The following is a 25,202-nucleotide window of genomic DNA, read 5'->3' as shown; positions in this document are numbered from 1 at the left end:
AGAGAGAGAGTGTGTGTGATCGAGGAGAGAAGTCAAAGAAAGTAAAGTGTGTGTGTATGTGTGTGTGTGAGGGGGAGAGAGAGAGAGGGGGAGAGAGAGAGAGAGAGAGAGAGAGAGAGAGAGGGGAGGGTAAGAATGTGTGAGGAAGGAGAGAGGGAGGGAGGAAGCGTCATGCCTGAGAGTGAGGAGGGGCTGCAACAGGGGGAGAGAGGCTTAAAGGAGACCTAATGAATTCACACACACACACACACACACACACACACACACACACACACACACACACAATATAATTGGAATTAAAGCTGTTGACAAAAATCTGGTTGTGATTACTATAAAAAATAATGTATTGGTTCTGAGCAAATATTTTCTATACCCAGAGAGGGGAACACTTATGCTGTATATACCCCAACCAGGCTGTATAACTGTTATATTAAAGGGATAGTTCACCCAAAAATAAAAAATTCATCATTATCTACTCCACAGAACACTTTTGGAGTCTCAGGTGTAAATAGTGTTGCAGCCAAATCCAATACAGAAGTAACTGGTGACCGATTCTTCAAACGTAAAAAAACCCAACAGAAACAACACAAAAGGCCTCCATACGGCTCTTGTGGTGTCATCCAATTGTCCGGAAGCTCTGAAATTCAAATTCAACTCAAAGCGGCGTCATTTCCACCGTGTTTTTAGCCCAAATCTCCTCTGATATCTTCCTCTGGAGCCCCGTTCACATTCTCTCGCCTCTGTGCTCTCGCCCAAGGGGCACGTGACGATCCTCACGGGTTCTCGCGATAGCTGCAATTAATTCACCCACCCCTCCATCACCATAGTGGTGACTAGATACTTTGTGAATTTTCATTTTTGGGTGAACTATCCCTTTAATCTGTAATGTGATGTAATGTATCATGGCATAATTTTACTTATATGAAGAAGAATGATTGTTATATTTAAATAAGATGTAGATTGTACATCTAATCTTATTGTATGTAAAACTACACGATACAACCTCATTCTCTGGCTTGCTTGTGACATCATTCCTACCAGGTGACCATGAACGATTTGTTTTCTATGTACGTAACCTTAAGGTCGTGTCTAGAGGCTGGAGAATCTATATTCCCACCAAGTTTGGTGACACACACACACACACACACAAACACACACACATATTCACACACAGGAGACACACCAGAGTATTTTTACATACTGTTAGTTAACTGTCCCCACACTAGTCTCACTGAGCCCACTGCTCAATGACCCTCCCCCCACCATCAAATATTACACAAGACATAACACACTGTTGTTTTTTTTTAGGGGGGGGGCTTTTACTTTGACTCCACTACATATATTCTCAAATATCTGAACTTTCTACATTTTTAGGAAGCATTGTGTTACACCAAAAATGGATTGGGAAGAGGCATCATGACATCATGGTATAGGCTTCACAGTTCGCTGTTTGGGGCCAAAGCAGGCTACCCTCCTACCTCGGGCTTTCTGCTGGAGGCTTTCATCAGAGGTAGTCATGCTGCCAGTTAGTAGGCTCAAGTTCACTGCAGCGTCTGGTGTAGTGGTTGTCCTCGTTGTTTCCGTAACATGATGGTACTTTTACAGGGTGAAGTTTTGGCCCAACCCCCAACCAGGAGGACCAGGTGCTGATTTTGGTCTGACCTCTGCCCCTGTGGATATGCCCGGCTTGGTTAGACTAAAGCCCCGGCCCACCAAAGGTACCAGCACAAAGGGGAAATTCGCATGATTAAAATGTTCTTAAAAAGCAGAAATTAAGGCATCACAGCTTTGTAAATCTGCCTGTCTTCACTGTTTGTATAGCTACTGTTTTTTGCCTTTGACACAGCTGAGGCACTAATGAAATAGAGCAGTCCAGTGTAGCCTGTATGATAGACCTGCTTTAGAGACAATGTGAAAAACGGAAATAAAACATTCACTTTCACTGTGACCAAAATGCATGAATTAGTTGTCATTTTGTTTTCAAACTGAATGGGAGTAACCGGCTCATGTTTCATGTGTTCCCCTTAAACCTGTTCAACTCCTGTGCACAGGCACTGTTTCACGTCTTCACAAAGAACTCACAAAGCCTTATTTAAGAAAATTGTATCACATTTTATTTAATTGACAGTACTTCAACACGTGAACACAGAATTCAACTTTCCCTGTGTTTTCAAGAACTTAAGACCACAAAGTAACTCAACATAAGGCAAATGTGCATGTCAAACATCCAGGACAGATGAGAAAAGAAGAGTACAATCACTACAGCTGTATGCAGAAAACACAGCACAAGTAATAATTCACTTCTGATGACCAATCTCCCATTTGTGCTGCCCATTGTCAAAATATTCTACTCTTCATGTGTGAGATGATGGTCATCTACAAGGAACACTTCCACATGTGGGAACCCATCTTGTTTGTTTCTTGATTTAATCAGAGCCAAGTGGGCAGACTGAAACCAGTTTCATCTTTGTGTGCTCAGCATTGACATGTTTAGTCCATCTGAGCACAAGAAACGACCAGCTAGCAGCAAGCCAACAACTGCTGTGGTACTGTAATAAATACTGCATACCAGTTTTGGTTCCATGTCTAATCTTATGCATGGAAAACTTGTAGAAACAAAATAACAATTGTTATTTAAGAGTTTCGAACTAGCTTATTTGTGACTTAGTAGTATTGTCGATTTTTAGGATTGACATTTACAGAGCCCTCAAGTCCCAACTGGTGACGAGTTTTCTCTTGTGTGCACAAGTGGACTTTAGGGTCTTTGTAGAAGTTCAACAGCTCAGACACTGAAAAGAGTTAAGTATTCAGTATGCAACAATCAGAGTGTATCAGGCCTATCTCATGCTCCAGTGAGGGGCGTTTGTAAAACACATGGCCTCTCCTTTTTCCGTTGCCTGCTCATTTGCAAACTCAGCTAATGTTGTTCTCAGTATTGCAAAATGGCATAAACTAACTAACCTCTGCCAAAAAGGTTGTGTTTATCTGTAAGAAAGATAACACAAAAACTATTGAACGGATTACCCTGAAACCTGGCGGAAGGATGTGTTATGGGTCAGGGAAAAACCCTTTAAATTGTATTCACGTTCTGTGCTGCATGTTGTAGACCCGAGGACTGACCCAAGACTGATGGCTGACAGCAAGTATACTTGGATCCACTCAGGTTAGGTATATGGACATGCAGATCTACAGTGGATTTGTACTTAAATGCTGGTCATATGAATATAATTTGGACCTGGTGGGACTAGATCTGGATTCCCATGTGTTTACAGATATATCCAGTATCAATCTCCTGTGAAACAAACAAGCACAGATTTGTCCCAAACTGAAAGTGTTCCTTAAATATTATGGCACAACTTGTCTATGCACACCGACAAAAGAAACCATTCAGGTGTCGGTTAAAGCATATCTCAGTCTGGTACTGCATATCAATGAAGCACAAGTAGTCCACATCTTTATGACTCACAGAGCACATGTCACTGCTGCACCAAAAATAATACAGAGAACATCTAACATAGTCTTTATCATCCATTGTTATTATTATTATTGTTTCCTAGGGTTGTGTTTTTCGAAACAGCCAACACAAAGGACAGCATTGTGCCAGTTCTTCAGCAACAATGACCTGAAGATTAACACCTTCCACAGAACGTACACAGGGGGAACATTAAACCTTACACCTCATTTTAAGGTTGCTAAAATGCAAATGAAACTAGTTTTGAAAAAAGAAGACTTCACAATGAGAGTGTTATACAGAAATACTGCCACAATGTTTCCAAAGGATTTCCAGGGACAAACACGGTCACCATCTGGGTTCTGCTTACAGTAGATAACATTCATGAGGTAATTACTTCTGGGGGGAAAAAGGTGGGAAAGTGTTCACTTCTTTTCAAGTTTCAAAAGTTTGGATTTTAAAACAATCAGCTATAGAAAAGAACAGGGGGTTCACACACTAAACAATAAAAACACTACATCTCTTATTATTACTGTATGCAGACACACACGCACACTTATTTTGTCATATTTCCACGTATACGGAACACTAAACCACGAAACAACGTTCAGGCGTTATTACAGAGATACTGTGGCTTACATTCACATGGTTTCTCTGAATGGGTGAGGAGTGTATGCTTCCTGTGCTCCACAGATGGCGATGGGGGTCAGGTGGGGAACTACAGGCAAATATGGAGGCACATTCCTCTCCTGAGGCAAAGGGGTAAGGGAGGACTTTTCTTTTTTAAGACCTTTTCCTTTTTTTATGACAGACTCTCGCACCTCTTCAGCAAGGAATCCGGGGGCCTGGGGTAGTAGCCGGTGGTGCAGGGCTTGTCAGGAGAAAACCTGGGGAACTTGTAATCCAGAGGGAGATCTAGAAAGAGCAATATCAAACAAGAAAGTCAACTGCAAGTTGAGGAGTACGTGTACAAGCCGCCTGCATGGTATTCTTCTGAAGAGCAATGATTTATTAGTCAGTGGAAAAGCACGCTTTGTTCTAAACAGCTGGTCCAGAGAGTCACCATGGTTTGATCTTTTACCTCTACAGAGAAAAGTCTGCTATACACCGATGGTTTATTTCAGAAAAAGATGCAACACAGTCACTGTGGGGTAGCCGGGGCTAATCCCGCCCCAAACACCCCCGAAAAAAACAGGAAAAAAAGGTACAGAAAAAATCTGAACTGAAACTTCCTGGAAACTGCTGAAAACAGATGGCAACAACAGTAGACAAAGGTGAAAGCAGAGCTGCAAGGTTCTGTGAAAGTGGGTCAGTTTCATCCAACTTCAGACACAACAAATGACCCCAGTGTGAAAACAGCCCTAAGCTCCTCATTATATGGGAGACTGGCACCATTTCCCCACATGCTGCTCTGCAGCAGAGGTGGCTGCAGCTCAGTCGAACTCCACATCTGTGTCTGGTTCAGTCGTTGTTTTGACTCGAGTGAGTGTTTCTATGTGTTGAAACAGAAAAATGGAGAGAATGTTTGATGTGGGGATGGATTTTTAACCACTAAAATTGTAACCTCAGATTGTTTTTCCCTGTTTTTAACGTAATGAATCAGATTCTCATGCATGCTCTGTGTACCATATGTGTGTTTTTAAAGGAAAATGCTGACAAACAATTTATTGGGGCCTTGCTGAAGAAAGTTTTATGATACTTTTTGGACAGTGAGTATGTCATAAAGTCTATGCTACTGTATTTATCTCTACTGCATAGAAAACTGGGCATCTATCTGAACCAAAATTGTTTACCTGTTAGATAGATAAATGTCACTAATTTCTTAAAGGGGACATAGCATGCCCATTTTACCACAAGTTGATATGGTTCCTTGGGGTCTTAATGAAATGTCTGTAACATACTTTGGTCAAAATACCACAAGGATCATATAAAACAGCACCCTTTTTACCCTGTATAAAACAGCCCTCCACAGAGTGACCTGTTTTGAGTGCCTGTTCCTTTAAATGCTAATGAGCCAGCTCCCCCCTCCCCCTCTCCCCCCATGATTTTAAACGATATAAATTACATATTTTATATGATATAAATTATCAAATATGCATCCCATACTTTGTATTCCCTTTGTTGTCCTGGAGTTTTAATTTTCCCAATCACATAATTAAATGTCCCCTCTGCCCATCCACTACAAGCACACAAGCAGACAGACAGAGAGAGAAAGAGAGGGGGGGCTATGAAGACCATCATTTACCCCGAACCCCGACATTCAACGGGTACAACAACAAGCGGAGAAAGCAGAATCGCGGGCTGACCTTATATATACAGTCTATGGGGCTAACCAGCGGAGAAATGCTCGTCCCGTGTGAACAGCCAGGCGGCTGCGTGCTGGAGAACGGCGCTGCGCTGCCTCGCAGCTGCGCTTCCGCGTCCGGTGTTAACTACTGTAACCCGGCGTACAGTAGTGCTGAACACTGCGGAAGTCTTCCACACTGCTGGCTGTGTGGCGCTGACACAAATTCCAGCTCACGCATGGGAGAGCGAGCGGTCGCGCCCGAGCAGCTGCTGCAGCCTCCCAGTCCCAATGATCCAGACAAATGCCACATGTGAGTGAATCGCGGGCTGACCAGCGGAGAAATGCTCTGCCCTGTGAACAGCCCGGCTGCGTGCTTGGGAACGGCGCTGCGCTGCCTGCAGCCTCGCAGCATCCGGTGTAAACACGGCGTGACGGGGCTGGGGGTGAGGTGGGGGTGGGCCAAGACCATGTAGGAGACTTCCAGTTCCTTGTTACGACACAAACCCAGGAAGCTCAATCGAGTCGCCCAAGCATGACGTTTCTGACTTAGAGGAACTATAACAAACGCGCAAGTGTTTTTCCCCAGAGTTTTTGGGTTGGTAGACATGCCAGATACCCACATTAATGTGTAGAAGCACTAACAAAGTGGAATTTGCATGCTATGTCCCTTTAGCAGTCGCTATTGCGGTGAATGTTCTTTATTAAGACTTTAAATGTGTTGCTTCCTTTAAGTGCATGATCTGACACATAGCTACACAGCACAACTGTACAGTCCATACAAATTTGAATCTTTTCTAAGACCTGGTGATGCTCACCCCCCTCCCCCCAAAAAAACTAAATCGCTAAGTGCATAGAGCGGTAAAATGCGAGGCGCTCAGATATGTAAGGGCAGCAAGCCAAAAACTCGACATTTTCATTGCATAAAAATAAGCAGTGCAACTTATAAACGGCACATCATGAACACAGTGACCAAGACTGCTGCACTTAATCTTCCTTGGCTTGGAGAAAGCATTCGACACGGTATCATGATGTGAACATTTTGCCACAGGAGGCCCTTTATTGATTTCTTGAGTGCTGTACTCGCAGCCTATTCCTGAGATCTGTTCTACGTTCCTTAAATGAAGACCATTCCTCAACCATGGTTCCCTCAGGGCCCTGAACCCTCTGCCTAGGAGGATCCACTTAGCTGAATTGTCGTCTTCTTTTAAATCACTTCTCAAATCCCTTCATCACATACAGTATTTTACACTGAATTAAGCTCCCTATTATTTTACCTATATTTTTCACCTTGTCATTTCTTACTGCCTTGATTGTTTGAGTTCTGTATTTGAATATAAGTTCGTTCTCTCTGTTTTTATGTTCGACTGCTACTTTTTTGCTTGACTTTGCTTTAAAAGTGTAAAGCTCTTTCAGATAGTTGATTTTTATCATCATTATTTTGATCTTCTTTTTTGGGGGTTCTTTAATCCCAGTCTCCGAACATTTATTTGCATTTTTTCTCCTTCCACATACCTGCTATGTGCTCAACACTAGGGATGGCCATGGTGCTGTATTTGTGGATGCAGTGGCCGCACCAGGTCAGTTTCTGGCTCTCCTCGTCCCCTCCTCCACTTCTGTCTACGTCGACAAAGTATGAGCCCCACTGGTTGGACATGGCAGAGGGTGACTTCATGCCCTGCTCCTGTTGAGACAATTGACACATGAACCAAACTATTTCACTGTGAGTTCACATTCATTTTCAGGCAAGTGCAGACCTGATAAAAGGAAGTAGGAATTCTACCCTGAGCACAGGGGAATATAGGGAGACTTTAAAGTGGCTTTAACCCACGCAGCTTTGAAGTTGTTTTTTTCTCCCAGAACTGAAGTGAATCATTATTCCTGAGAAATCCCCCACCCGCTTATTCTTAATCAGTCATACAACTTCAATGCGTTTGTAGCCAGATAGAGTTGCAATCGTTGTGACAACAGGATGTGAAGAGAAGGATGTGATACGACACACGGCTTACAGAGGAATTAGTGCTTTGCACAATATCAGCTAAATAATCAGGAAATGTTGCATAATATAGACACTGCAAGAAGATATGAACCTGAAAAGGCCGATATGTTGTTATAGAGATTTGTAACAAATCTACCTACTTATTCCACAAACGTAAGTCTGTGAAACGCACATCTCACAAACAGTTCATCTAATTGGGTCTGAAGAATGTGTCGATTGCTAAACAGACCTTTGAACAAGTCAGTTGAGTAGATCATTCAATCGTGCATATGAACAATAATGAAGCACATTCAGTTTTATTCGATGAAACACACTGACTATAAAATCTTCACTGCAGATAAACCAGGTAGGATGAACTGTTTTCAAAATTTCACTCTGTATCATTGACTGTTTATAAAAAGCTCTGCACACAACGTAAATTATTTTTTTTACAGTATATTGTAGGTCTGTTTGAGGAGGACTCAGGAATAATAATAATAATGATAATAATAATAATAATAACTGTATTTGTAGAGCACTTATCTAAACAAGGTTACAAAGTGCTTCACAAAAACCCATGGCAAAAAGATGGAATGACAAGGATCAATTCTGAAGAAGCTCCAGAGCGTCACCACTGGCCAATCAAACAGCCCATTCCAAACAGGCAGCTTTACAATGGCCCCTGAACAAGTAAAGCTAATGTAGCCTGGGGTCTCTATTCTCAAGTGGAGATGAGGATTGAACTACAGAGGTCTGGTAAAATAATTTCTTCCTAACTCCACATCCCCAGATTTATTAAAATGTTCAAACTCAAGTGACATCACTTTAGGACAATAAGCAGATTTCACATATTTTCATATATTTCTCCACATGGGCTCTATGCACTAGTGCTTCACAACACCTGGAACAGATGTGTCAAACCAGCACTCAGCCTTTAATGTGTCCTCATCTTTGACATAGACATGTGTCAACATGCTTGATATTACATGTCTCTCCATCACACCTGACTGTCAAAATGTGCCCATAATACTTTCTGGGAGCTAATATATACATACACAGAGGTGGGGGAGGGGGTTTTGGTAAGTGGGGAGCGGGCTGCTAAACAGAAACAGCTGCTTCAGTGAACTTACCTCAAACTTTCCCTTTTCCTCCAGCGGCTCCACTTGGGCCTCATTAGACATTGCTGCGTCGCTCTTCGGGGTACCCTCCCCCTCCATTTCCTCCACTATCATCACCGTTTCCCACTTCCCGAAGCTGCTGGCGGGAAACATGTCTGATCTCATGCTATCTCCAAAATAGACTACCTGCAGGGCGAAGAAAAAGATGACAGAGAGGACAGCTTGATTATTGACTGCAACACAAATGTTCAAACGCTGTGGTAAGATTGCACAGTGTTCTTCTCTCAGCAGCAGCCGGTAAAATCAGTAAAGCTGGCACAAGACTTATGGGCCCCCAGGGTGAACCAGACACGATGAGACTGCAAAGCTCATTACAACCCCGCTGACCATCACTTCTTCTTTGTCCCCCCACGTCTGGAAAGAAGAGCAAGTTGAGGCAGGTTTCACCGAGATGCATTCCAAACGCAAAAGTCGTTTGAAGCTTCGAATCCCATTTCCACAACCTATTTCTTTCTATTCCTCCAACTAAGAAAGGAAATGGAGTGAGTGGAGTGGAGATGGCTGGAGAAAAGACAGAGACGTCTGCTGACAATCAGAACACTGAAGTGAAAGACCAGAGGCCACTTCACGTTTACTTTTTACTGGCTTTTCACACCAACGACTACAACTGAAAAAGAACAAAAAAGAAAACTGAAATGCAGTTTTCAGGCTGAGAATTATCACATTTATATGGTCAAATAATGAGTTGCCTATTGATGCATCATTGCTGCTACTACTACTACACTGTTGTTTACATCAAGTGCATCCTGATTACGCAGGGCTCTGACGTTCATTAGAGTCATCTAATGACTCTAATGAAAACTTGCTCACTGCAATAATGGTTCCTCATCAACTTCAGTGGAAAAATAGTGGAAAAAGTTCACAGTCCTAGTTCTTTGCACAAATGCAGAGAAAGATGAGCTGGAACTCAGACTGTGACGTGCACATCTACTACAATGGTATGAGTCCACTGTGGCTGAGCAGGGAAACACAACCAGGGAACACAAAGATGGTATTTTTGCTCTAAAGCGACTGTAAAGTGTAACTTTGGTGGATTCCATAGATTTAGCCTGAGATTAGCCTTGGATTAACTGTGGACTTTGCCCCCCCCCCCCTCATCTTTTACAGTGAGGCTGCACTATAAAGACATCACTCCACAGCTACTGCAGAGAGGCGGAAGGATTACAGCAAACTGATCATTACAGTCTTTCAATGTGTGTAAGACATGTGAGTGATGGAGTGATGCATGAGGTAATGTTTTAAAAAGAAAAACCCCACAGATGTTACATTAACTACAAGTCATCTGAAGTTTCAAGGTGTGCTAACCAATTCTAAAAGCTTTAGGTAATGTGTATACACCATTTGTTTACTTTTGCATATACCCACTGGATTCCATTCAGCATGAAAATCTGTCAACTGAAAATTGATTACTTTATGCATTACAGGCTACATCCACACTAATACATTTTTATTTGAAAATATTATTTTTCTCTGCATCAGAAATAATCGCACATCACATGATCTTTCATGTTCACTGGCTGGTTAATAGGAAGCCGTTGTCTACCCTTTAGTCGGTTGTACAGTAAATGTTAACTATGCTTTGCATTCACCGCCGGTCGTCAAGTCATGACTGATAAGAACCCATTAGGAAATCAATAGTGATTGCATGACTGTATCATTGTTTCTAAAATTGTAAATTTTTGCCCGTTCAGAGTAAAACACAACTGAAATGGAGCCAGAATCATTTGATAAAGTCTCCATTCAGGGGCTCAAGAGTCTGAAGTAGTGTGGATACCAGATGTAAACATAGCCACAGTGATGTGTATTAAAACTAAAACATACTAGTGTGAGTGAAGCCACAGAGAAGAATCGATTTTTAATAATAGCTCTGGATTAAAACACTGAAATTAATGCAGATGTGAATATTCTATTCTAAATGCTACATAACTGCAATAATGTAGACTTACAGTCTTACTAACCAGCAGTCTGTTGGGTAACTGGCTGTGATGTAGAGCTACATTTCAAGATGTTTTAAGAAGTTTTGATGCAATTGCAATTTTAAGGAATAAAAAAAATATTATTTGAGTTGATATATCATGTCTTCAACTAAACATGAGTAAAAGAAAAACTTAAAGCTAGTTAAAATCAAATAATTTAAAATTGGCATGCTCAAAAGTGCAACCAAGTAAAAGTATGATAGTAACCATATCTTTGGTCTCTCCTGCGGCTCAGAGCTCACATTTAGTTTGGATCTGCTGATCTGAGCTTTGTATCTATAGGCACTCTAATCTGTGTGTTAGTCATTCATGGTCTTAATATCTTCTCAAATCTTTAAGATGAAGATTTATGGAAGGTTCATCAGTTAAACCCTTTCAGACACCACATACTGGGATGCCTCATGTTAGAGTGCGTGTGTGTGACATAGACATTAAACTAGATCAAATCTCTCCAAAGGAGTTGGATGGCCTTAAAGATGATGTTCAGCATTCCAGTAGCTGCCTGTAGCTCCCTCCCCCTCACAGAGCTGATGTGTGTCTCAGTCCGACCGTACCACATGTAAACAAACAGTCGGACTAATCGGGGCTGCTGCGGGCCGGCCAGAAGGGGAGGGGGCTGCAGGAATCTCATTTTGTTCCCGGAACTGGCCACAGCTGGCTCCCGAGCCCCCAAAAATCCCTGCACCTCTCATTGCTCAGCGCTGCTGCCGGCGTCATGGGATCACTATAATAAATATTTACAGAGGCCCAGGATTCCAGCACAGAGGCAACATAATCATAAAAGACACTCATTGTGGGTGGATACAGTTACATTAGCCTGAACCACGCTGAGTTCTGCCTGAGTCACAGCATGGTGAGGTGAACCAGGCTGCACCATACAGTTATATCAGCTGGACAGACCCCTCTCTCTTACTGAACGGATTCAAATAAATTCCGATGGAATATGAATTTCACTGCCATATACATTACCGACAAAAAAACAAAACGATACATATAATCTGCAAACACTTAAAAAAAGGAAAATGTACTAGGTTGAGCACAGTGGAATATATTTAAGTAAAGATCACTCAACCTCTTTCTAAAGTTTTCCAGACTTAATGTTCATTAGTTAATTAAAACAAGCGATGTAACTCGGATTACAGTTTTCTGTGACTCTCGATCACAGAGCTGCAGAAATGCAATGTTTACAAGATGACACTTGGACCTAGAGTAACTGTTGTACAACTTACCTGAGACTTGGACTCACTGAAGGAACACAAACATCTCAGCTTTGACCTTGTGTATATTCACAGAACTTGGAGAATTCTTTGGGTCGATTTTAAAGGACTTGGTATCAGATACACTATATCGGAACACTACATGCATTTGAAATCTTGTAATTTAAGAAGACCTTCGACCAGCTCTGCTCACTATTTAAACGTGTTTGAAAGTTGCATTCAGTACTCTCAAACATTAGGACCTCTGCTGCTTCTGATCCCACTAAGAATCAACAGCTGATCCTCAGCTCTTTGCAGCTTTCACCAGCTTTTAGTTTGCTATACTTTGATGAGGAGTTTTATAAGCTCACAGTTTCAAGAATAACATCAAAAACATTTTTCTCCTTTATCACAATCACACGATCATAAGCTAAACAGTAGAAATAAACTAATCACGTTACCAAGTAATGTATCAGAAATGTACGCTCACATATTTTATAAGGCAGTCTAGTATACGTTTGGCAGTAACCACTTAGTGCAGCCTGAGGATGGAGTGTAATGCGGGTCTGTGGACCCCACATCTCTTATCAACTCATCACTCACATATACAGAGCTGCAGGAACATAGGGGTCTTAATCAGCCCTTTGTGCAGCACAGTGTGGCACAGGCAGCGGAGGTGGGGGGGGCAATGAGACCCCATTTGGTCTAAAATGTTCATTCAATGTTCAAAAAACTTTCATCTTAAGCTGTGAAAATTATTTTTAATGCAGCTCAGACAGAATGAGACACATCTCCATACTCATTTTAAGATCATTTCAGTTTAGTTATTTATGTTATTAGTTTAATTTTGTCATAACTTTAATATTGACGTAATGTAGGGGGTTGTCTTCAACTGGTAGACCCAGTGACATGTTTGGGGACTCATTAATCTTACTGTCAGCAAATTAAGCTTTTTTTCCCCAAAATTCCCCAAGTTAAGTATTGTAGGAAAATATTAGGGAAATTGTTGACCTGTAAAATAAAGCTTTATTGGTCTTCGGCTTGCTAAATTAAAATTTGACTATGATTGTACTGAATTCAAACTCTAGTTCAGAGCGGGAATTGTAATCTCCCCTGAATGCCTCTATTCAAAGCACTTGCATTAAGTCTTTTCAGGTGAAAGTGGAGAAAAGTGCAAACACTCAGAGCGCCTCAGGTCACCGTGGAGGAGTGTTTCCAACTGCTAAAAGTGAAGGTTGATACTGAATTCCACAAGAGCTTTCTCCACGTGGCTGAGGAACAGAGGGGGCATTGAGCAGAAGGGAGGGAGAAAGGGAGGGAGGGAGGGAGGGAGGGAGAGAGGGGGAGACGGAGCTGTGGATGTGGATGATGACGAGTATTGTTGGGTGGACTCAGGGGTTAGATGATACAGAGCTGTATGTGCCTGATCTGGGAGGGTTTGTTTTAATAGACATCATTTGTCTTTATATCTTTTAGTCCAGTAAGACACGATAATAGAATATGAGACACCACTGTGACTAGATGTTTCACCTGATACAAACATGACCAAGTTAGTGAGACCAAAGTGAAGTTAAATTCATTGGCAACTTCCTGTCACAAACATAAAATACATTCCTTTTAAACTCAAACTCAAAGAAGGGGATTCAAAGTTAATCGGCAGATCAATAATTGATCTCTTCTTTGGTGTATTGTTTAGTTTAGTAAATTGAAAACAAGCTTATAGTATTTTTTGTCCAACCAACATTGTTAAATCCCAAAGATATTCGGTTCAAAGCATTATTTCTAAAGTGGCTTTCTGTCTGCTGATCTTCTCTTTTTCATGTTTTCTTGATGGAGAAAAGATTTGAATCCTTACATGGGAGAAACTACAACTGGATATATCTGCTGAATGAAAAATGACTTGAACGGTTAACTGACGTCCAAATGGGTGTCAGAAATTCAATGAATCATTGTCGGAAGAAGAGAATAAGAAGAGAAAACAGAGAATTTGAAAATAAATCACGCTCTGCCTCCTCCCGACTAAATTCTACTGTGGAAACTTCTAGTGATCACTTTTGTCCCGGATCAAATTCATCACTATGAGCGTTTGATTATATAAAGGAATTGTGTAGCTTATTCATGATCCCAGAACCTGAGGGAAAAGTAACACACACACACACTGACTTCGCTGCTCTCTGTGTGTGTCTCTCTCTCTCTCTTGAGTTTCTGCGTCCGAAGGCAGGGAACTGGTGAGGCAATGTACCTTCAAAGCAAAAAGCTCACTGAAAAAATTCGATACAAAAAAGGTTCATTTCATTTGTGGTAAAAGATTTTGTGAGAAGCACAGAAGAAGGCCTACCATCCACCTATCTTTTTTAGAATATTTGAATTCATTTACTTTCTGCCTATGTGACGCAGAAATACAACGTCGATAACTTTGAGCATGATTTCTGATCAAGAAGAAACCTGAATTTCGTGTGTGAACTGTTTATAGCTAAATATACTCTGCTGCTTCAACATACAGCAATGTTTGAGATCTGTGGTACTGTAAATTTTCTCCGAACACCCCTTTCTCTGATCAATGTCCAGTGTCCCTGCATTCCAGGACAGCTACAGTAGCTTCTGCTCCTAAAAGAGAGCCACGCGCCAAGTAGCTTGTCCTTAGCCCTGTCCTTCGCTAAAATGTTTTTGTAAATGTATGTAAATGTTAGGTACAACATAACAATTAACATACATAACATACAATTTTTGGTCTTGAAATGGGAATAATTCATTCATGACATCTCAGAACTTAAAGGTTCAGTGTGTAGAATTTAGGGACATCTAGTGGTGAAGCTGCATGTTACAGCTGAATACCCCTCACTTCACCCACCCCTTCCAAACATGAAAGAGAACCTGCAGTAACCTTCAGTTGTCATAAAACTCGAAAGGTGTCTAGTTTGTCTAGTTTGGACAACAATACAAAACATGGCAGCCTCCGTAGAGGGGACCTGCTCCCGATGTAAAGATAAAGTATTTAAATATAAAGGGCCCATTCTAGGGTAAAGAAAACAACAATTCATACGATTTAGATGAAACCCACTAGTGAAAACATCTCTAGGATTATTACATATTCAATTTCTGCCAACAAATTCCTTTCACCTAAATTTTACACACTGAACCTTTAAGAAAAATCCAACCTTGGTTTTAGCTTCTTACTTTTTGTCGACCTGAGAGAGTAAAATAGGCTGCATCGTACACAAGAAGCTTGTCTGAGGGGAAATATTTGCCATGTTTCATCAGTAAACACCCAGCATGCTGGCACACAGGAGCCTTGTCGACAGTCATGCCAAGGGCCACGTTCCTCCTCTCCATCACACCAGTGTGAATCTCCCTGAGCTGAGTTATCGTGAAGCTCTCATCTCTTTCAGCCTCTGCCAAAACCAAAGTTGGAGTCAACCTCAAAGCGAGTCGGAGATGTCCTTCAGCCAGACGTCTGGCTGCCTACTCCTGTGATATACGAGGTGGTGGGCCTACCTTTGGCTCTGGTTTCCCCGTCATGGTTTTCAGCAGCTCGTGGAGGTGGGGCCAGTTGCCCTGGGAGTACCAGCCTGGTTTGTCCAGCAAAGGTAGACCCTCTCTCTCCTCCACATCGTTCACTGCAGGAAAGGGAATAAAATCAGACTACATGATTGCAGAAGTTTGTCCAAACAGCCAGCGGCTACATGACCACACAGCCTCCAGTCATTCAGCACCAAAACCTCACCACAGCACTCAGCAGCAGGCTCACAAGGAAGCACAAGAGCAGAAGCACCGTGTGAATCATGTGGACAGTGAACCTGCTTTCAATACCACCACTACAGCTGGTCCTACACTATGAGTTAGGACCCCTCAGGGATCAATAGGTTAAATCTCAGGAGTTGCAACAGGATTAACACAAGAAAAAGAGCAGAGACATTTTTGAAATAAAATAAAAAATGCTTATGTCATCATAAACAAGAGACTACAAACTTATAACAAAGGAGCCTGTGGTGTGGAGTTGAAAATAAGTTAGGCTTTACTAAACACAGTGTTGAACCAAGTGACGCTATTATGGGTAATGTAGTATCCAGCGTTTTTGGAGCTTGACCCCCTCCTAGGGATTAAAAGTCAGGATATATTGGCCTCTCCTTTTTCAATTTTCTTTTTTTGTGAGCTGCCTAACTTTATGCACGCGCCATTTGTTTTTCATTTATTTCTGCATATTGGTATTTTGCCTCCATTTTAGACAGGACCAGATTTGTATTTCAAAAGATTAGTTAAATAAAAACCTGACATTCACATCCTTAAATGGGCCAAAAGCCATAATGAAACTAGAACAAAAATTTGAATATAGTTTAATTTAGGCACACATAAATGAAATAACAATCATTTATCTATAATAACGTATAATAGTGTGTTGAAGCAGGTTAAAGAATGACTTTTAAATGTGGTATGTCCTTGGCTGTCATCTAGGAATCAATAGAGAAACTTCTCTGAAGTAGGTAATTGCTACTCTGGACAGGCAGTGGTCTTTACGTTGATTGACTGGTATTTAAGACAACAGCAGCAGTAGCAGGATTAAAGAAGCTCCTAATCCTCACAGACAAAACCGTGGTGTTCTTAGGAGTAAAGGGCGGTGCAGGTTCAAACTGAGGTTAAATATGCTACAAATATTGTGACAGGAGAGAGTGAAGGAACAGTGATGAGCACATGCACATTTTGGAGTGTACACGAGCGGTAACAGCTGTGAGGACACTGGACTTTTAGAGGAATGAGTGGTATGTGGTCTGGGCTTCAGAGAAGTGGAAACTGCTGCTGAGATGAGCAGCAGCCCTGAAGATGCCCTGTGGCATTTTCACCAAAATAAAAGAATCATAATGTACATCAGCTCCTGCAGTTATGAAATAAATTATGTCATATTATTTTTACATTGTTTTTTGGAGGATTATCTTGCACATTTAAAATGTTCTTTATGCTGCATGCTGTGAACTTTTACACATTTTAAACTAGTTTATATTTTGCACATTACTGCACAATAGACGTACACATCAGGGCAGCTGTGGCTGAGTGGTAGAGCGATCGTCCTCCAACCAAAATGTCGGCAGTTCGATCCCCAGTCTTCCCCATCTGCATGCCGAAATGTCCTTGGGCAAGATGCTGAACCCCGAATTGCCCCTCATAGAACAAAAAAGTGCCGCTAATAGATGCACTGTATGAATGTGTGTGTGAATGGCAAACTGTACTGTGAAGCACTTTGAGTGGTCGTCAAGACTAGAAAAGCGCTTTATAAATACAGACCATTTACATCAATTACATATTTTTAGAATATGTTTTCACTTTGTATTGTCAAATAACAGCAAATCACAAAACACGACTTGCTGTTGTGTTTTCCCATTTGTTGTTGTAATTTGCATTGCAGTGTCAATATACTTTTGAAAATGTATTGAAAATGTTTTCACCATTTGGCAAGTGACCCAATCTAAACACACTTTGGAGTGGTAGTAACAGGTTTTGGTTCAGATGTGATGGCTCTCTCTTTGTTTTCCTTTATCCTCCTCACATCCAGATGAATACAGAACCACCAATGGCAAACTGAGGGAAGTTTGATGTTATATTGAATTTGGTATATGGTATATATGTTTTATATAATTTAGTCCCCCCCTCCTCGACCCATAGGAAAAGTCAGTGTGCTGGTCCAGTTTTAATACAAAGCCATAATACATTTAAACAGAAACGCTAGATAAGAGAATGGAGAGATGAAGAGACACTGAACATAAAACAGCTTTGCATTTATTCTGATTGACTCATTCAATGTGTCATTCTTGTTTGATGTGACCAGATATCTTACATTAACCACAAAGCTTGTTGAAGCAACAAACAAAGGTTTTCTTTTAGATTGTTCTGGTTATTGCTGGCTACATTTGTGGCAGAATCAGTGATGCTATAGATATGGTAGCTGTACCGTAACTGCTCTTTGCTGCTCATGGAAAGAAACAGGACAGATGTCTGACCTATACACCACTGGAAAAGAAGGATAGCTTCAGACCAACCATGTCAATTCACTGCACACACACACACTCAAACTTACTTTAAGTGACAAATTATAGATCTATAATTTTAGAATATGTGAATATCAGTAAAGTCAGCGGTGTGTGGGAAGCAGGAGTGAAGGATGTGGGTGTTGTAAAGTGAAGGACAAAACCTAAATATATCCTCAGACAACATAACCAACTCAAGACGTGAGGTGTCTTTGGAGAGCAGCAGAAAGAGAGACTGATCAGACTGTAGCCTCAAACAGAGTGGGTACCTCTGAGGCTCCAGATCAAGTTAATCAGCGACATGCAAAGAAAGGAAAGACACTGATTAGTACCAGATCAAACCAAATCACATAAACATGTTGAGACTAAATGTGCAGACTGTTTTAAGGCTGAGTTTGCTTGAAAATAACTAGTTTGCAAAAAGGAACATGAAAAACGTATCTTTATCTTTGTTTTTGTTGTTAAAAGATTTTTCCATGGGAATAATAACCGTCATATAAATGTTTCCATAATCAGGATAGGGGATTAGTGATTCCTGATTTCACCTGCCATGTACAGTAGGATAGAGAGCTGATTACTGGCCTGCTGCATCTGTACAAGTTTTCATACTAGATAGGTCATAACTTTCTCATGCAAACTCGTTCCCAGAATATCTCCAAAACCGGATTCCTCTGGGTAACATGGTTTTTTGAATAAATGTAACCACAATAATAAAGAAGGGGTCTACCCGAGGAAATTTTACCACTTGGGTCTGTCGGAAAACCTCCAAAAGATGATTGCTAAACCACAAACTGTCTCCCCCCACAACAAAGGAGCAGCTCAACTCAGAGCTCCCTCCGGATGTCCAATCTCCTTACCCTGTCTCTGAGGGTGGGCCCCGCATAGGGGAGGGTTGAAGCATAGACTGACCGGTAACTCAAACGCTTTACCTTCCAGCTCAACCCCCTTGTCATCATAACAGTGCAGCAAATGCCCACAGTATTGTTGGCATTCCAAATTTCTAATTGCAACTGCTAAATGACTAAAGTCCCAGTTCTAACACCACTTTAATCCTTGAGTTAAATGTTTTATGAAAAGCACAGTTTGATTCCTGATGCCCCCCACATGAAGTTGATCCGTACGTTAATTTGCTATAGGTACAGTTCTTGTTCAGGATAGCTTGGGGCTCTGGTCGGTCCCAGCATGCACTGATCACAAGGCTGGGAACACCATGACATGTTAGCACAGCTTTAGATAAGTTCACCTCTGTATTTTACCTGTGTTTAAGTGCTTTAAAAAGCCCACAAAAGCAGACAGATAATATAAACTAAACATTGAAAGGCCCCAGAAAATGAGTCATTTAATGTGACAAGTGGAACTTTTCCTGAATATATTTCGAGCAGATAATCAGCGGTACACACTTAATACATCAGCAATCCTCAATTCTTCCAAATAAACTGTATTTGCCAATAAATGAAACAAAAAATACTTCCAGCTCAAAAAAGGAGTGGCCTGTCTGTGCAGCAGCCGGGGGAACAGATACTGGTGCTTTTTTTTTCTGCCAACGTGGCAAAACTCAGGAAGAGCAAGAGAAGGAGAGAGAGGAGGATATTTCAGTGCGTAGATCATCCTGTCTTCTCACATAATGCATCCCCTGTGTTATTGCTGGCAGGAAGACAATCCAGATGAGTGGAACATTCCAGCTGGCTGCACACACCTTTAACATGAGCATTCAGGAACAGACGCCTGGGCTAATGAGAAGGGAGACAGTCCACCAAGGTAAATGGAGTTACGTGGACCGCTGAGGGTGATCTAAGCTGATGAGATGCTGACAGATGATCTTTTCTCACTAACACCATCGGCTGCTGGAAATCTTCATATTGAATATAGAATTACATCTGGTCTGATGTCTGATTCTGTATGATGTTTTAAAATAATACAAGGGATGTTGCATATGTCTAAAAAGCCCTGCTCCCTCAAAATGTCAGTTCACCCAAATTTTAAAAAAGTGGTTGTTTGTTGTACATATGACAAGCAGGTCGTGCTGATTTAGAGAGATTTCTTTCTCCTCCTCAGTACAATAGAATGAATTCTGTGCTACTCAAAGCTCTAATAAATGGCATTGGGATACACATACCAATATCAATCTCATAACTGTGTGTTTTTGTAGGTCAGGGGTGGGGAATCTCTGGCCCACAAGATAATTTGATCTGACAGTTCATGAGTATAATGAAGATAAATGGACAATTTTTTTGGTAGACATTAAATACGAGCCTAGTTTTCAGGGAGGAGCTCGCAGTTAAGAAGAAGGTCAATCTCGGCATCAATCCAGTTGGAGATATGCAGCCAAACTAGATGAGTTGCAAAGACAAACACCCTTAGATAAAGTTAAGGGGTTGGTGTGTGCCCAACATACAGCTTTCACAGCACCACATTCTGACAGAGATAATGCTACACAGGCAGGTTTTGTGGTGAGCGAGCTAATAGCTAAGAAGCTGAAGCCTCACTACCAGGGAGAATAAGTGAAGGAGCCTTGTTGCTGCTGTGGAGCTGCTAGATCCAGACAAAGTAAAACTCATTGTGTGCAAACACTGTGTATTTTCCTAACGTGCACTTTAAGTCTGCTGTAACATCTGAATATGCGGTTGAGTTTGCAAAGCAGGTATAAGATGAGATGTTTCAGGGCACGAAAGGAAACAAATTAAACAGAACATATTTGTTAAGATGTTTAATGTGGAACAAGCTGACGTGTTATGCAATGTCCCTTATGAAACCATTGAACTTCAAAACAACAAAACTCAACTCTGCAGTAGATACAACAACCTCTCTCTGCTCTAGTTCTATATACGAGTGTATGTATGTCCTGAGAAAACATGCACTTAAGTTTGCATCTCTGTTTGGGGACATTAAAGTAGAAGACTGCCCGACACAAACCTGGAGACCCAGCTGCCAGTATCATCATCATCCTCATCATTATCACCACCACCACCATCAGATGTAAGATGACTCACCAAACAGAAGAAGTTCAGAGTGGTTAGAGTGAAGTATGTATTAAATAATTTAGAATGGTGTGGTACAATAACACCAAAGCTGGCAATTATGTAGTTGACACTGACTGTCTAACTGGAAAATTTACTCTCAGGGATTTTTTAAAATCTATTTAGAAGGACTGGAATTGTCAGTGTTAGTTGATGATACTATATTTATGGTTATATGGTAAATTCATGGCTCCAGCTCCTCATGTTTGTCTTGGTATAATATGACTATAAAGAGAATATTTGATGTGATGGGCTTTATTTGGTTTATTTGATGATGTGTTAAAGCACTCACTCAGGGTCCTGAAGGGCCTCTGCTCGGGCACCAAGGAGAAGAAACCGGGCTTCAGTGCATTTGTGATGATGACATCAAACAGCTCCTCGTAGTCCTTCCTGTTGACAGCCAGAGAAAAAACATTAACCTCTGTGACATGCGCCTGGCCGCTGCATGAAGGACAATGCCTGGACAACATCCAAGACACTGAGTTACATAAGCACTAATAGCTCAGTGAAGCCAACTAGTCTGTACAGATGTGATGAAAAGCTTGGTGCAATAAACAGTGTAAACATAGGGCACTGTGGAAGGAATACTTAGACTGATAAAGTCAACACTTTGAGAGGGCAGTATACACTCCCACAGGGAGTTACAATGAGCATTTAAGGAGCTGGATGGTGCCTCCAAGGAAACCATGGTATATAAGATATAAGAACCTCTGTACGTTCTTCCATATAAGGTGTCTTATGAAACAGGAAGGACTGGGAATGTATAAACACGTAAACTTATCATTTTGATGTTTGACAAGTTTATAGTGAGAATATATGTTATAGAGCAGAGGTCTTCAAACTGGGAGGCATATACACACACACACACACACACTGGTTTATATAAGGTCCCCCTATTTACATTGTGCCTTCAGCAGTTTAAGACTTGTATTTAATAAAATAAAGTAGAATGCTTTAAAGCTCCGGAAGATAGCTAATTACCTTAAAATAACTTTAATAAAAGGCAGTGGTGTATGTTTATGTCTAAACATTATTTTTCATTAAGTATGAAAATGAATTCTCGGCTTTGAACATAGTATTTAGACCCTTTCAGGTTACTAGCTTAAAAGAAAATTGATTTAAAACTTTTAAGTGTTAGTGTTAAAGCTAGCTAGTTTTGAAATCCTACAAAAATCTACAAAGTGGTCTTTGAGTTAAGATTACTCCCCTAGCTGCTAGCTGTCCAGAAACAAGCGACAGGCAGACAGATTTAGGCAAGCTGATGCACGCCATGAAGCACTAAGCAGTAACAGTCACATATTTTTCTAAGGGAGACAAAAAATCTGCTAAAAAGTGAAATATAAGTGAATATTGGACTTGTATTTATCAGGTGTCTAGGAAGATGACTAAACATGTCCAAATTAATGCGAGCATTGCCTCACAATGTTATGTTTGCAGCTTGTTGTGCTGCCGACATATTGCCAGAAAATGATACACGTTTAAAGCAGCTAGCTCTTTATGAAGCTCTACCAGATACAGTCACATTTGAGTGAATATTGGACTTGAATGTGTCAGGTGGCTAAGAGCCTGACACAATGAATGCTAACATTGTCTTATGTCTGCTGGATAAATAGGCAACTGTTTGCTAACAATTAGCTAGAGCCATAATGTGACAATATCTTAGATGTTGTGTTTGTAGCGTGCTGCTAAATTCATTATTATTATTTTAACAGTCAAATTCCATAATTAGGCTATATATATGATATCTGGTGTCCATCTGCTCAGAGTTACACCAGGGCCACAGGGCCACTCTACCTGTGTGAGCTACGTGTGATGGCTGCACCGCAGATCTGCTGCGTGTCGCAGACCTCTGTTGTTCACACAGGTAGTGTGTCTGCTGCGGCGTTGCAATGAGAGGTTTATGGTATAAATACTGTATTTCCTTGAATAAAAGATCTGCGATATACGCAACGTAATGCTAGGACTCTACAGTATGAAGCCGTGCATCTTCTGGTTCTAACAATGACTAGAACAATCCTTGTGAAACAAATGAATGGATTCAGTCAACAGAAACGTGACAGTGCTTTTACTTTAAAACTGGTACAAGAAGTGTTTCAATGTGTTGTGACATATTCAACAGATAGACATTGAAACTGTGGAGAAAGATACTTTTTACTGTTTGTTCTTCTCTGAACCATGTGCCTTAAGTGGAGAAAATTGGCAAGACCTCCTTTCTCTTGAAGAGCATCACGCCTGAGCTGCGCTGCTCACACAGGCAGTGTAAACGCTCCTGCCTGATAACATGGGTGCCTAAATGAAAAGATGTTCTTCATCACACAGGTGTCACTCACGCAGCCAGTGTGTTAGCCATTTGCTTCCAGTCCAGAAATAAAAGCGTTCTATTTTATAGCTGTAGTTTTGCAGCAAAGGAACTTTTCTCTGAGTGGGTTTCTTTTAGTTTACCACTTGCTTTGTATATCACTGATCTCCCTCTGCTTGCAGCACACTGTGTGGTTTGTGCTTATGTGTGTTGCCTCTGCCCTTTTCCACACTTCAGGTCCTTAGAAAACCACAATGTTGACTTAAAATGGCAAGATTTCTGAGTAACCATTACAGATCTAAAGATATTTTAGCATGTGAAAATGTGTTTGCAGATGCATTGATATCATGTGAATGCAGCCAAGTTAAAGCTGATTTCACCCAGCTGGAGAAGCTTTGGTTCTGTCTAAACTGATATCATCTAAGGGATAAAAGAAGCTCAACACATTGACACCTAACAAATCAATAAGCTTTGCAGCACTCCAGCAGTAAATGCTTTTATCTGGTCAGGCCAAATAACAGCAGCTTCTCCGAACAGGTGGTTGGCTGTTGGCAAGTAGTCTCCTGCCAGACAGCTCTGACCTTGTTATGCTACTTCTGACAGCTGACTGTCACTGGCCTGTAGCCGACTCACCACACTGAAGCGGCTGAGGGCAAGGGTTTTGTCTGGAAGAGGAGGGACCTTGTAGTGAGGCAGAGGAGGCTGTCTTGATAGTGCAGTGCTAATGCGACGCACAATGAGAGAGAGAATTTGGTACTGTGTTGACTGAATTAAATTATTTTATTAATTAGCATTAATTACATTCCTTGAGGTAGGAACACTTACCATATAGATAAGACAGGAACGATTTTCAAAAGGCCAACTCAATGAAAATACTCAAACCACACCACACCACACAAACCACACCTGACAAGATGAAGCTGGCCTAATCTTTGAAAGTCACAGCCAAAATGTCTCCCCTGACCTTGTAAAGCAGTCATTTGAATATGATTTGGTGCACATACATTCATGCACAGCTTGGGCTCTAGCTGCTCTCTCTGTAAGGCGTCGCATGCTGTGGTGTTGGGAGGTCATGGACGTGAGGGGGTGGGGGGGCAGCCAGGGAAACAGTAGGCGAGCAGGGGAAGGGGGTGAGGAACTGCAGGAATGGCCAAGGCTGATCACTGCCTAACAGGAAACCGTGAGCGAGGGGAAGCGTGGGGGGAGGCGGGGGCCACCGAGGCCACATGAGACAAACTGGCATCCAGAGCGAGCAAAGCGGCCTTAAGTCGACCTGCAATTTGGCCGTACAAAGAACAATCAGCTTACAGCGTGGAAAGTGAAAAGGCAGACCACCTCACTGGGCGAGTGCACTGAAAGACAACAGCACCTCACAAAGAATGAGAGAGGCTTATGTTAGTTCAATCACAGCAGCAACATGGACACTGTGTTTTTTCAAGGCCCTCTTGCTGCTTGGTCGAGTGCATAATAGGGCTTAGGCTACAAAAATAAGCCTACACCACACAGGGTGCGCTGCAAACAGAGGGACGTCAGTGATACACAAAGCCAGTGTTGAACTACAAAAATCCCACTAAGAGAATAATCCCTTTGCTGCACACCTACAGTTATAAACTTAAGTGCTGAGTGTTACTTCTGGACTGGTAACAAATGGCTAAGTGTGAGGAGATGGATTCCACTTTTCACTTACCTTGCCAAATATGGACATTTGACATTTGTACAACTAATGATGTTAATTATTAGACCCACTGCTTTTCTGTTATTTGTATTTAGGTTTTAAACTTCAATTAATTCTTCTGTGTTGACACC

General features: G+C 41.4%; 1 protein-coding gene across 1 annotated transcript in view; it reads right to left on the bottom strand.

The window, feature by feature from the left end:
* Positions 1–2,091: 2,091 nt before the first annotated feature.
* Positions 2,092–25,202, bottom strand: part of nt5dc1 (5'-nucleotidase domain containing 1) — a 56,686-nt gene continuing 33,575 nt past the window's right edge. The window contains exons 8-12 of the mRNA XM_035143701.2: positions 21,390–21,487; positions 15,559–15,680; positions 8,844–9,017; positions 7,251–7,419; positions 2,092–4,366 (exon numbers count right to left, since the gene is read on the bottom strand). Coding sequence (XP_034999592.1) covers positions 4,254–4,366; positions 7,251–7,419; positions 8,844–9,017; positions 15,559–15,680; positions 21,390–21,487 — 676 coding nt within the window. The 3' untranslated portion in view covers positions 2,092–4,253. The remainder of the gene's footprint in view (positions 4,367–7,250; positions 7,420–8,843; positions 9,018–15,558; positions 15,681–21,389; positions 21,488–25,202) is intronic.

Source organism: Hippoglossus stenolepis, chromosome 20, assembly GCF_022539355.2.
Source record: "Hippoglossus stenolepis isolate QCI-W04-F060 chromosome 20, HSTE1.2, whole genome shotgun sequence".
Lineage (NCBI taxonomy): Eukaryota > Metazoa > Chordata > Actinopteri > Pleuronectiformes > Pleuronectidae > Hippoglossus > Hippoglossus stenolepis.
This window is presented reverse-complemented; position numbering and strand designations above follow the sequence as displayed.